This window comes from Trachymyrmex cornetzi, unplaced genomic scaffold (genome assembly GCF_001594075.2).
Source record: "Trachymyrmex cornetzi isolate Tcor2-1 unplaced genomic scaffold, Tcor1.1 scaffold169, whole genome shotgun sequence".
Lineage (NCBI taxonomy): Eukaryota > Metazoa > Arthropoda > Insecta > Hymenoptera > Formicidae > Trachymyrmex > Trachymyrmex cornetzi.
In genome coordinates, this window is record NW_017296298.1 from 95,756 (window position 1) to 107,770 (window position 12,015).

Here is a 12,015-nt window from a genome sequence, read left to right on the forward strand (position 1 = left end):
TATATATAGTATTTAAGGAATGTATACACTGTTATTTTTTTAAATTAAAATTTTTTTTAAATAACTTATTTAATTGTTTAAAAGGATTTACATAATGATTAGATATGATATAATGATTTAACAAGAGTTTTAAACTATTCTTAATTCGAATAATATATTTATTAGGAATTTTTTGAAATATTTTATGACAATAATGCAACAAAGTGTAATTTTTGGTAGTATTATATTTAAAATTGTAAAAAAATATTAACTAGAAATATATTATTTCATTAAAAAAATAAAATTATTATTAAGAAAAAAATGATTTAAAACTTTTGTTCAAATCATTATAAAGATTTTCTTAAACAAAATAGTTTTTATTCAAAAAAGTTGTTTATATAATTCCATTATTTTTAAAATTATTGAGTGTATATACTTAAATTAAACATAATTAATGTATGTGTATATTCTTCTGAGAGCAATGAAGTATTCGAGTTAATTGTAGAAATGGATGATTAATATTAGATACAAAATATATTTATGTATCTGACAATAATATTTTCAATCTCTCCCTCTTTTCTTTCAATCCGTTTTCTCGTTTTTGGTAATATAATAGTGAATATTTTCTCTATAATATAATCTTTCTTTGACTTTCTACAAGGCCAGCATAGAAATCACACTAGACAGTGGTGAAACTTAGTTTTCGGAAATGTCGAACAACGATTTCCGTAATTGAACGCAATCTTCGACGTTATGTATGTACATTGATAAAAGTAAGGAGGCTCATTTAAATTCTTCACGAGTATTAAATAGTCATAATATAAATCCTCTATAGATATCTAACAGTAGGTATAAGTATACAAGATGTTTCCGAAAATATTCCAATTCACATGTTCCACTTCCACTATCAAAATGTCTTTCACTTTTTTGATAATATGTAAGATAATATGTATGCCAATTTAGACTCAATAGACGCGTCGATCTTTCTAGTATTCTTTGGTTTATCGGTCGTTTATTTTGGATTATCTCTTGCAAGTCCAATTGAATCATAGATATTTTGACCGATTCTATTGCGAATCTGTATTGGACACAACATCAACGATTAATGAAAAACAATCCGTCATTATTTTAGAATTTAAACGAGATTTCAATTTTATACATTATTTTCAATTTAACGTATTTAGAATTAGTATATTTTTTCTTCTTTTCGGAATAATTTTAATTCATATATGATATATAATTCGTATATTTTTCCTTTTCTAAAATAATATATCTCGTTACTGAAAAATGTCCACAAGCCTTTGAATCTTTGTACAATGACATATACAAAAGCTTACTTAAATAGTGCTACATGTATTAGTCGCCGTTCCAATTAATTTATTATAGATAACGTGAAAGCGTAAAAACAGCTTAGATTCAGAATATATTATGTCTGCAAATAAATTCCTATCCAGTCTTTTAATACCACAAGAGAAAAATACTATTTTATTATAATATAAATTCATTTGAAATACTGTGACTTTAGTATCTTCAATTATATTTTTCATTTTTTTTATTTTGGTATTTTTATTTTCATTGAAGAAAGAAACAAATAGTTAAATTATCGGTACAAATAGTTAGATTAATAAAAGATAAAAGAAACAAATAGTTAAATTATCGGCTACTACAGCGACAGTATCCCTCTTTCTTTCTTTTTTCTTTCTCTCGAACGTTCTTTTCAGTAGTATATAAAGTGTTGTTAATACAATCAATCATGTTATATAAGCAGTAAACTTTACGTATTCTCAAAAGAGTAATTCGAGGCGACATCGCAGAGGCAGTGATAAACGTGATGTTTTATCAAAGTGAAAACGATCTATTTTTTCCCGATAAAAATATTTGACAAACACAATTTGTAGTTTCCTTTCAACCTCTAAAAATAATGGAAAACGGGAAAATAAGGAAAACGAGGGAAATAAAAAAAAGAAAAGCTGTGAATTTTACTACATTAAACTTTGGTATTATATGTGAGTGAACGTTGTTGTTCCTCCTCTTTGTGCCAGTTTGCTTAACGCCTTCAAGTGTCTGTCCTACATTAACGATTATTTACAAACATTATACAAAGTACAACGTAATTTATGTTAATAAAAATATTAATAATAGTAAGGTAGATAATAATAATAATGGTAAGAGTCGTATTAATACTAGCCGTACAACAGAAAAATCGACATTCTTCAACTAAAAATGAGTTCAAAATGCTTAATTTTAGATGATGAATGGTAAACGAAAACGCATTGTTTGTTTGCACGTGCGACAAAAATAATAATTGGAAATAATAATTGTTATACAAAAATAATATTTTATGAAAATATGTAATGCATATACTTAAATAAATTGGTGCTGTGCGCGATTGGTTAAAAAAAAAAACGCTTGAAATCAGTTTCTCACTAAAACTAGCACACGAGGATAGTGCGTATATAATTTAACCTCATAGAAGTATCTTCTAAAACTATTCTCTGGTATCTAAGTACTAGAAAACTAATAAACGGATAAGTGTTGTGCCGGATAAATGTATCTAACGAATACTGCTAATGACATATTACTTCCTTCTACAATCGCGTTGACAAAATGTCTATCGACTATCTTAAATAGTATCTAATTATGGAAAAAGTTCTGCCCAATTGTGGATAATCTACGCTGTGGAAGAATAAACAGAAGTTATTAGGATGTTGTTAGCGATAAATAGATATAACGCGCTCCTATTGCAACGCATTGTGATAATTTTTGTTTCTTCTTGTTGAGTGCTCAATCCGTCTCTTAAGATAGTTAATACTAGATATTCCTACTGCTTCTTTTTATATCCACATATGTATATTGACTACAAATGGTCAACTTAAGTCTACTAATAAATTAATAGATATAAATATTACACGTGTTTTATAAGTCAAACAAGAACTAACAATCTTGAATCTATACTACAAGTATCTCGAGGACACTTTGGTCACTATACACAGTTTCAGGATTTGTGTTAATCTTACTATCTCGTGTATGACTTATAGAACTTGTACCGATCTCTATCTATAGAAAGAAAATTCACTTTGAACGATTAATTCTCGTAATAAAGCATCTAAATTGCAAATATATGCTCTATATGCTCTTATGGAGCGCTAACGATAAACCTTTGGAAGTGATGAATGATTCCTGGTGAAGGTACACAGTGTTTAAGTAGTGAGTACTCATTAAGCGTTTGAAAGACGTCTTAACTTTAGATTCCTATCATGTCCTTTAAACATCTATTGGTATTTCGCATGTCATTTCAGTAATCTCAATATCAGACTATACGCAAAAGTGATGTAACGAAAAAGAAATAGCGTGCGTGCAAAAGCCATGTGAAATTCGATAGATTTTCTAACAAAGACAAAAAAAAATTATTGCGCGTATTTTCGAAGACAATTTTCCAGATCTACACATGTAATCATATTCGACCGTAAAGGCCATATTATCTAATATCTCGTGAGAATAACTATCGATCGCGTCTAAGACTACACGTTGTGCTCATAAATTTCACACGGTGGACGTTTGCTGGTTGTTGTTATCTAGCGGAATGCTCGTAGAACATTCCTTCAGCATTGCACGTAATCGTAGGATCTCCTTGGACGCTGTCGCCAAATCGGATTCTAGTTGTAATTCTTTTTCTCGACGTCGTTTCAATTCACGTTGACATGTCTACAAAACAGATTGCATTTCTTTATGACCGCAAGTGTTTGGAATTTCAGAACAAAAAAATTTTAATTTGGTTTATCTCTTACTTACCACATTTTGCCGCAACAAATCCAATTTATCGCATTTGAGCCTAGTCACCTCCATCCTTAAGTTTTCGTTTTCCGCGATCCCGTCTTTACTGGTACACCTTGTGGTATCGTGAGTCTCCGCGGAACTCATAGATTCGAGGCCCGTGTCACTATCGGGATATACGGCTTGATCGAGTTCGAGTTCGCTGTTGAGCGAGCTGTCATCGCTCTCTGAGATCACTCGCTGCGTCACTTCCGTTGTTTTCTCCTGTGTGCGCAGATTCTCGTGTGTTAGTTGTTGCACCATTGTTGATGTCGGCGCCGGGGATTTGTCGATGACAGAAGTATCGTTGAGGCAGATGACACTCGCACTTTGCGATTCCCTACGATCGTATTCGTCTTGTTGCAACGTCACTAGGCTACTGTCCTGATTGTCGGTGTTGGATAGGCTGCTGTCTTGGCTACCAAGACTACCGCGCTCCGAGTCTCTTCTCAAAGTCAGATCCGGCGAGCCGAGGGGACTGGACGGTTCCACCGAACGCTTGCTGCCGCTCACCTTGAATAGTTGTTGCAGATATCAATTTATTTAATTTAATTTTAATTTATAATCCACAATTAAAAATTTTATAGTTTAGTTTATATCTATAGTTTGTATTTTGTATATTTATTTTTATCGTTTTGTATGATTTTTTTTTTGTAGTCATAATCAGTTATTAAAAGAAAACTTTATTCTCATACATTGTATATATCAAGAATGACAAGAGTTTATTACGTTATATAGTATACAACGTAATAAATACTGTTATCTATTTTCATTCATTTACCTTCGTAACAGTCGACTGTCGATTACTTGGAGGACTGGACTCTGTCTGTTGACCTTTCTTAGCTAACTGCTGCGGCACGCTTTCCGTTGATGCGTTCCTCACACGGGAGATCAATGCTTTCCGAACCGTGTCAATGAATCGCGAGCCACTGCCACTACTTCCTGAAGTGGATACATCGTTCGTCGTTGGACTTACTGGACAAACGCTTAAGCCAGAACTTCCTAGGCCAAGTGGACCACCAAGAAATTCTGCCGTTTTGGTTTGCAGTTCTTCCGTTAGAGATTCTAACAAGGCCGATCTAGTCCGTAGCTGAAAATCGTGCAATTATTTAATTGTCTTTTTTCGTAATATTTTTCAAAAATTGTCATAGTAATCTATTGAATATCTATTACGTGGATATTCGAGTTTTCTCATTTTTGCAATACGATGAAAAAGGAAAGAAGCGTCAAGACAAAGAGATTTACCTCCAATTTGGAAAATTTCTCGGCTTTATAAGCGGCGTTCTCGGCGTTTACAAGTTTCGTGAGCAGAAACTCTTTAAATTCGACACCTCTGAGAAAAACTGCTGGAGTCGGTAGAGTTGGTCCGAACCAGGGAACGTCATCACGCGCTGTCACGCTGACTTTGTACCTTAAAATTTAATGCCTCTGTTATTCGTTGTTTCTCGTGTTAACCAACAGTGATAATTTTCACAATCGCGACGAGAGATACTAAAATAAATAATGAATTCTGCTAGGTTTTAGCTTCGCGGAATAAACAGCGTATAAACGGAAAGTAAATAAGAATCTAAGAATATACCTTGTATTAGGAGTGCAGGGGTCGATGACTTGCACGACGATGAAGGCGTGCAAGAAGTGACTGGCGATCATGTCCGGGCTGAAGGGCGTCGATTCCTCCTGAAATATGATGGCAACGATGTCATTGCCGATGTGTCGTTTGCGCTGTAACTGCTGCGAATCGCCTGGACTATACGGCAATAACGAGGCCACATGGAACAACACTTCCCGACCTCGAAACACCTCGTATACCGCCGAATCGCCAGTCTGGCCGTGTCGAGTATCCAATCCACCGCGATAACTATAATATGCAGCCAATTAGAAAATAATGTAAAGAGTAAAATAAAGCAAATATTAATTAAGAATAGGCATATTACAATTTTCTACTAATCAATATTTTATAATTTTACATACTTAATTTATGAAATCATGTTTTATTAAAATTTATGTAAAAAAAAATGTATCAATAGATACGTGCATTACATAAATTCATGTATTACAAAGAATTTTAACATAAGCTCTTTAAAAGTAAATAATATTCTCTTAATTCTTAATTCTTTAATCTTTAAAGCACAAACTTTTTTAAAACATATTTTGCTGATTCTTAATACATGGAGGTTGTAGGCGCTGATTGTAAACCTAAAGTCAAAATTTAAAAAGTTAAAATGAGATACAAATTCAATATGTTAAAAAAAACTTTATTACGATTTATACATAATTAAAATTTTATACGGGTTTTTTGGATTTTTAATTTCAAATCTGCAATAAACATTTGAAAATTCAAAATAACGGATCTAATATCAAGAAAATTTTTATTACTTTTTAATAAAAAGTATCGCTGATGCAAAAAGACAGGTGTAATGTGTACATATATGATATACAGCAAAGGATTAAGAAACTTTACCCCTTGTGATCCTTGAGATCGATTTTCTGACCAAGCAAATCGAGAAACTCCTGAAAGGCCGGGGTGATCTGTCGATTGCCGAAGAGTTGTTCCTCGGTGAGTTGACCGGCTCGCTGATGAAGAACACCAAACTTAAACCTGGAGACCAAGGCGTGCTCGTCGTATCGTGCTATCAAGGTACCGGCGCCGGGGCACATGACTGGCATCAGGGGGCTCACGTTTAGAGACTCATTGATCGCCTGTAAAAAAATATTTTTGATGATAAGGCGCGAGAACGCGTAATCGACGTACGATTACGAAAAAGCGAGGCAAGGTCTTTCCTGTGTTTTATCACACTGGTGTGCCTCCTTATCTTTCTTCTTTCCTCGGTTTTCCTCTCTCTTTCTCTCGCTTCCTGCCATACGATCGCGCACGTAACAGCTGAGAAAGATAAAGCATGCACACACGACGAACGTTAAATTATTCAGCGCGTTTATGCGTTTTTGCGCGCATAGGAATACACCGGTAGAATATAGGATCCAAGGCCGGATATAGCATTTCCATCGCCCGAAGGTAAAGAATTTTAAATAGTTGCTCTATAAAATGTTTTATTCATTTTTTGAAAGCGCTCGAGTTTTCTATCAATACATATTTCTGTAGTTTTGCATGATCCCAAATGTTTTATAGCCAGAAATGGTACAAGATGTAGATATAAAAAAAAAGAAGAAGAAATAAAAAGTAAATTTTATATTTTATATTTTACTACTACATATTCGCGATCGATTAAAAAAAAAACACGTTTTCTCAAACGACTAATAATAATAATAATAATTTATTTATTTCATAACTCTTGGAGATGCATTGTAATTTTTTACATCAAGAACAGCGTATTTTGCGTTTACTAGCTTTTATTTCCTTTTTGACTATTTGTTTAATGTTTGCGGATTTCGATTTGTATTTATAACTCTCACTTGGGTTTTTTTATTACTGAGGATGGTCTGATTTAAGACCGAAACGTCTATGTATTGTAACTCATGAAATATATATTTATTCGCTACTAACATCTTGCGTTCGTGGTTTTATGCCATTTATTTATATTATTTTGTTTAAAATTTAAACTACGTTTTGACCTAACTAATTTATATATTTGGAAGTATCTGGAATTGCACATATTTTGGATATAATAGCATTTCCAAATCTCTAAAATTTAAAAAAATCAATCCTGTAACACCAATTGCGTGTACTCACCGTTAAATTTAATTTCTTCTGAAACGTACACTGCATACAAATTTCGTATCATAAAATTTGAAATCATTAATCGTTATTTCTCGATATACTATTAATATCTTTCAATACATCATATAAAGCTATACCAAGTTATGTTAATACAGATACGAATAGTAGGATACTGATCATGTAACATTTTCTCTAAAGCGAAAACGTAAGAAGTGAAAAAATCGCTCTAGTAACTTCATTTTTCATATTTCCGCTCTAAGAAAAAGTTACAATATCCTAGAAATAAAAAACAAAAAAAAAATTGCGCTCTTTTTAAAATTATTAAAAAATAATAATTTTTTAATAATTTTAAAAAGAGCGCAATTTTTTTTTGTTTTTTATTTCTAGGATATTTTAAAAAGTAGTTCTTTTAAAAAATTGATAAATAAAAGAAGGGTAGTAAAATCGCCATAAAGGCGCTTTATATTTCAGTGGCGGTTCTACAAATGTGTAAAACAAGAAAAAAAATGCTATCACACAGCTATTACGTAACTCAACTAATTGTAAGCGGTGAGTCCGCTTTTCGAGAAATCCGATTGCGAGCAACTGTTTGATCTTAAAACAATAACTTCGAAAAACTGGGTTTGTGAGCGGTTCAATTTGCTTGTATTAATATCATTCTCCGTAAACACAACGTAACTGTTGTCTCAGGCGTTTCTTATTATCTCTTCAAACACACAGGTAATCGAGTATGCCTGTCTCGAGTGCGCCAGTATAAGCGGCGTCTTCAATACGTAAACAACGTATGATAAATTGCACAATACCTCAAAGAAAACTAAGTACAATTTTCACGTGGCAGGTTTAAAAAATGGAACGTGGCGTCCCGCTGAAAGAATTCACCTGGATTGATTTCAAAATATATCGAACTATTTTACGAATTACGTAAATATGCACTGAAAACAATTTCTGGTTGAAAATGGACGAATCAGAATTTTCTGGTTAAATTTATTAGGATTCTAATTGAGATAACAAGAATTCTGATTGATACAATATTTCTGATAAAATCTACCAGAATTCTTATTTTTTTTTTTTAACCAGAATAATTATATCAATCAGAATTCTAGTTATCTCAACTAGAATTCTAGTAGACTTGATCAGAAAATTCTGATTCGTCCATTTTGCACCAGAATTACTATTTAATCCAACCAGACCATTTTTCTCAGTGTGCAAATAAATATTTTAAACAAAAATTTGAGATCTTTATCCAATGTGATCAACAATGAAATTTCTGAATTAATATTGTTGTAAGGATTTCTCAGTCTTTCTCACGCGCTTTTTATGTAAGAAACGCGTTTCAATGTATCTCCTTGCGTTTTAATCTAAATTTCATTGCGTGATGTCACGCCAATTAAAAAGAATTATTACCAGAAGTGAATGTCTTTACCTTGACCATTTTCCTCGGTGTAGGACTCGAGCTGAGATTCGTAGTTGGAATCAAGTCATGTGTCGATCCTGCCCGGAGTCGCAGCAACACCCGCCAGTGTTCCTGTCCGGCGACCGTCTCGGCCTTCACCGAGACCAAGACCGGACCGTTCTCACTGTCCCTTCCCACGAGATTCACGTGTTCCTGCGAAAACAAATCGAGATGATAAAACGACATGTTTCATAATTGCACAGGCTAATGATATGCAATAATAATTAGTCACTCAGGTTTCTAGTTCCTTCGCGCAAACCACATTGTTTTTCAAGAATTTATCAAAAAACTAGGAAAATCATAAATAACACGAGCAATATTCAAGAATGGGTGGAAAAAACTGGACTGGTCGAAAAAAAACTTAATCTCTTGTGCGCGATAATTTTCCTCCAATGCAAGCTTGCTGAGAAACTCGAAATTCATCAAGATCATCAAGATTCTAGTGTGTCTTCGAATATCAACACAAAAAAGAAATATAATAGAGAAAATAGTGACAAATTTAATAAAAAGATGATCAAACTGAACTGTTAAGTGTTTTTACGTAACTGTTATAAGCGTTGTTAAGTAACTCGTGTTGGGCGATATTTCTTTAATGCGTTAGATGTTAGTTTTTAATATAAATGCTACTTAATTCCTTGAAAAAAAATCATGAATTTTTTAATTCTATTGAATTTTTATTACAATATAAATGTTTAAAATGGCGCCCTCCAGCATCATTACTACTATACAATCATAAACAACGTTTAAATAAAATCGATGTCCAGCGCTTTAAAAAAACGTCACTGAACATGCATTTTATTACAATTAAAGTTATTTAATTTTATGAGCTCTTTTAATATAATATTTTATGTTTGTGTCGCTATTTTCCCGAAACATTCTGCACTGAGAAAAAAATGTTTTGTATTTGTAACTATAATTATATATTACTATAATTATGATTATTACTACTATAATAATAATAACAGTAGCTATGTATATAGTTCTAACAACAAATATAGTTGGTAATCTAAAATGACTATAATTATAGTTATTACACTGAGAAACACATTTAGTTGAATCAATTAATTTCTTGTTTGGATATGGGCAAATCCTGGGTTGATGCAATAAAATAATTTAGTTAAAGCCAAACATTTAGTTATTGTAAATAACTTTGTCAGATGTCAATGTTTATCAGAAACAAGTGAAATGTTATAATAACCAAATGCTTTGTTTCAACTAAATTATTTTATAAATTACTAAATTATTATAATTTTTTGTTTGGATATGGGCAAATAAATCCTTGGTTGATTCAACTAAATGGGTTTCTCAGTGTATAACCATAAAATAGTTGGAATTACAATAAAAATGATTCAAGTGACTATAATTTTATAGTTATATTTTGGGATAACTATAAAAAATATGATTGTCACAAAATATAACTATAAAATTATAGTCACTTGAATCATTTTTATGGTAATTTCAACTATTTTATGGTTATAATAACTATAATTATATATAGTCATTTTAGGTTGCCAACTATATAGTTATTATTATTATAGCAGTAATAATCATAATTATAGTAATATGTAATTATAGTTACAAATACCGAACATTTTTCTCTCAGTGTGGATATACGTCGGATACAAAAAGCGTTAGTTGACGGATATGTTAACACCGCGGGATGCAAACGGCGTGGCGATACGCGTGCGTTAGAACAATTACGGTAGTTCGCGCGTTCCGGATTCAATTAGTTGTTACGAAATTGCCGTAAGTAAAATAGTATGTATAAGCGAGCGATTGCGGCCCTGAGTGCACTGTGTTACGCAGTAACGTGTCCATACGCTTTTGCAAACTGCAGTTAGTGCGTTTTGTCCCACGTGTGTATGTTTTGCACGGTGTCTCTCGTGCGAGGCTCCGTATTGAGGACAATATATTACGCAAATGGTCTTCGGCGAGTTTATTAGCAGGTTTGTTCGATTAGCAGCTTTTCGTCGCAGCCTCATTTCGAACGTATGTTTAAGAAGTAAAAAAAGTATAAATTCACATTAGTTTTCCTTTTTCGATACAGAAATATCTTCGTCGAAAAAGTAAGTTGCACGAGTCGCAGAATATTCAAAGCATCTATTATATTATAAAAGTTATTTAAGAGACCTCTCACTATGTGCACTATAAAAAACGCATGATATCTCAGATAGTATATAAAAAAAAGTTATAAAACAAAATTTAAATTTAGAAAAGGTTTTAAAGCTTAAAATCTTTACTTTTAGAAGATCGAAATGTCTTTTGAGTTTCTATCAGTTTTGTAATTTTTACGTATAGAAAAATACGAGCTGGACAAAATGGGAAACATTCTTCTTACTTTGTAGGCTTGTCACGTAATCAACCAAAGTTGCGAAAATTTTCGGCTTTCTAGCTATCGACTTCTAGCTTCTTCGTGAAAGCTTAAAGTTTTCCTTACGTTTTTTAAAAATGTTTATAAGATTATTAAATTATCGCGGATTAAATAAAAAGAACATTATGACTTTCATAATTCCATTAAAAGTCATCGTACCGCAAAAAAGAGCCACTTAAAGCTGAAACTTCGCTCGATCAAGTGGTATAATTGTCAATTTCTTTTTAACGTAGATATACGAGGGTCGTCTGAAAATTTTTGAGCCTTATCATGAAGATCGCGTTACTCGTCAAAGCCATTCTGGTATTATAATCGTGATACTTACGAAAGATATCTGCGACAATTGTGGCCACTTTGGACGTTCAGTTCTTGTTTGACAATCATTTGTGTCATTTTGTAAAAATGGAAAAAATTGAATATCGTGCTATAATTAAATTCTTGTATTTGAAAGGCAATACGTCTACGCAAATTAAAGCCGAGTTGGACGCTGTTTACGAGGACTCTGCCCCATCATTTGCCACCGTGAAAAGATGGGTAGCTGAATTTAAACGTGGTCGTATCAGCTTAGCTGATGATGAGCGTTCGGGACGGCCAACAACTGCGACCACCACCGATAACATCGAAGAAATTCATCAAGTGATAATGGACAATTGTCAAATTAAGATTAGGGAGATAGCAGAGGCTGTTGGCATATCAAAAGAACGTGTTTGTCATATATTGACT

The 12,015-nt window shown here is 32.6% G+C and overlaps 1 protein-coding gene across 6 annotated transcripts in view; it reads right to left on the reverse strand.

Annotated features, from left to right (window-relative positions):
• Positions 1-2,340: 2,340 nt before the first annotated feature.
• LOC108759134 (rap1 GTPase-activating protein 1) overlaps positions 2,341-12,015 on the reverse strand; it is a 137,270-nt gene continuing 127,595 nt past the window's right edge. For all 6 annotated transcript variants that reach the window (XM_018504433.1, XM_018504439.1, XM_018504437.1 and 3 more), the window contains 7 exons: positions 8,892-9,074; positions 6,254-6,492; positions 5,372-5,650; positions 5,038-5,203; positions 4,574-4,882; positions 3,772-4,305; positions 2,341-3,684 (listed from right to left, as the gene is read on the reverse strand). In XM_018504433.1, coding sequence (XP_018359935.1) covers positions 3,523-3,684; positions 3,772-4,305; positions 4,574-4,882; positions 5,038-5,203; positions 5,372-5,650; positions 6,254-6,492; positions 8,892-9,074 — 1,872 coding nt within the window. In that variant the 3' untranslated portion in view covers positions 2,341-3,522. The remainder of the gene's footprint in view (positions 3,685-3,771; positions 4,306-4,573; positions 4,883-5,037; positions 5,204-5,371; positions 5,651-6,253; positions 6,493-8,891; positions 9,075-12,015) is intronic.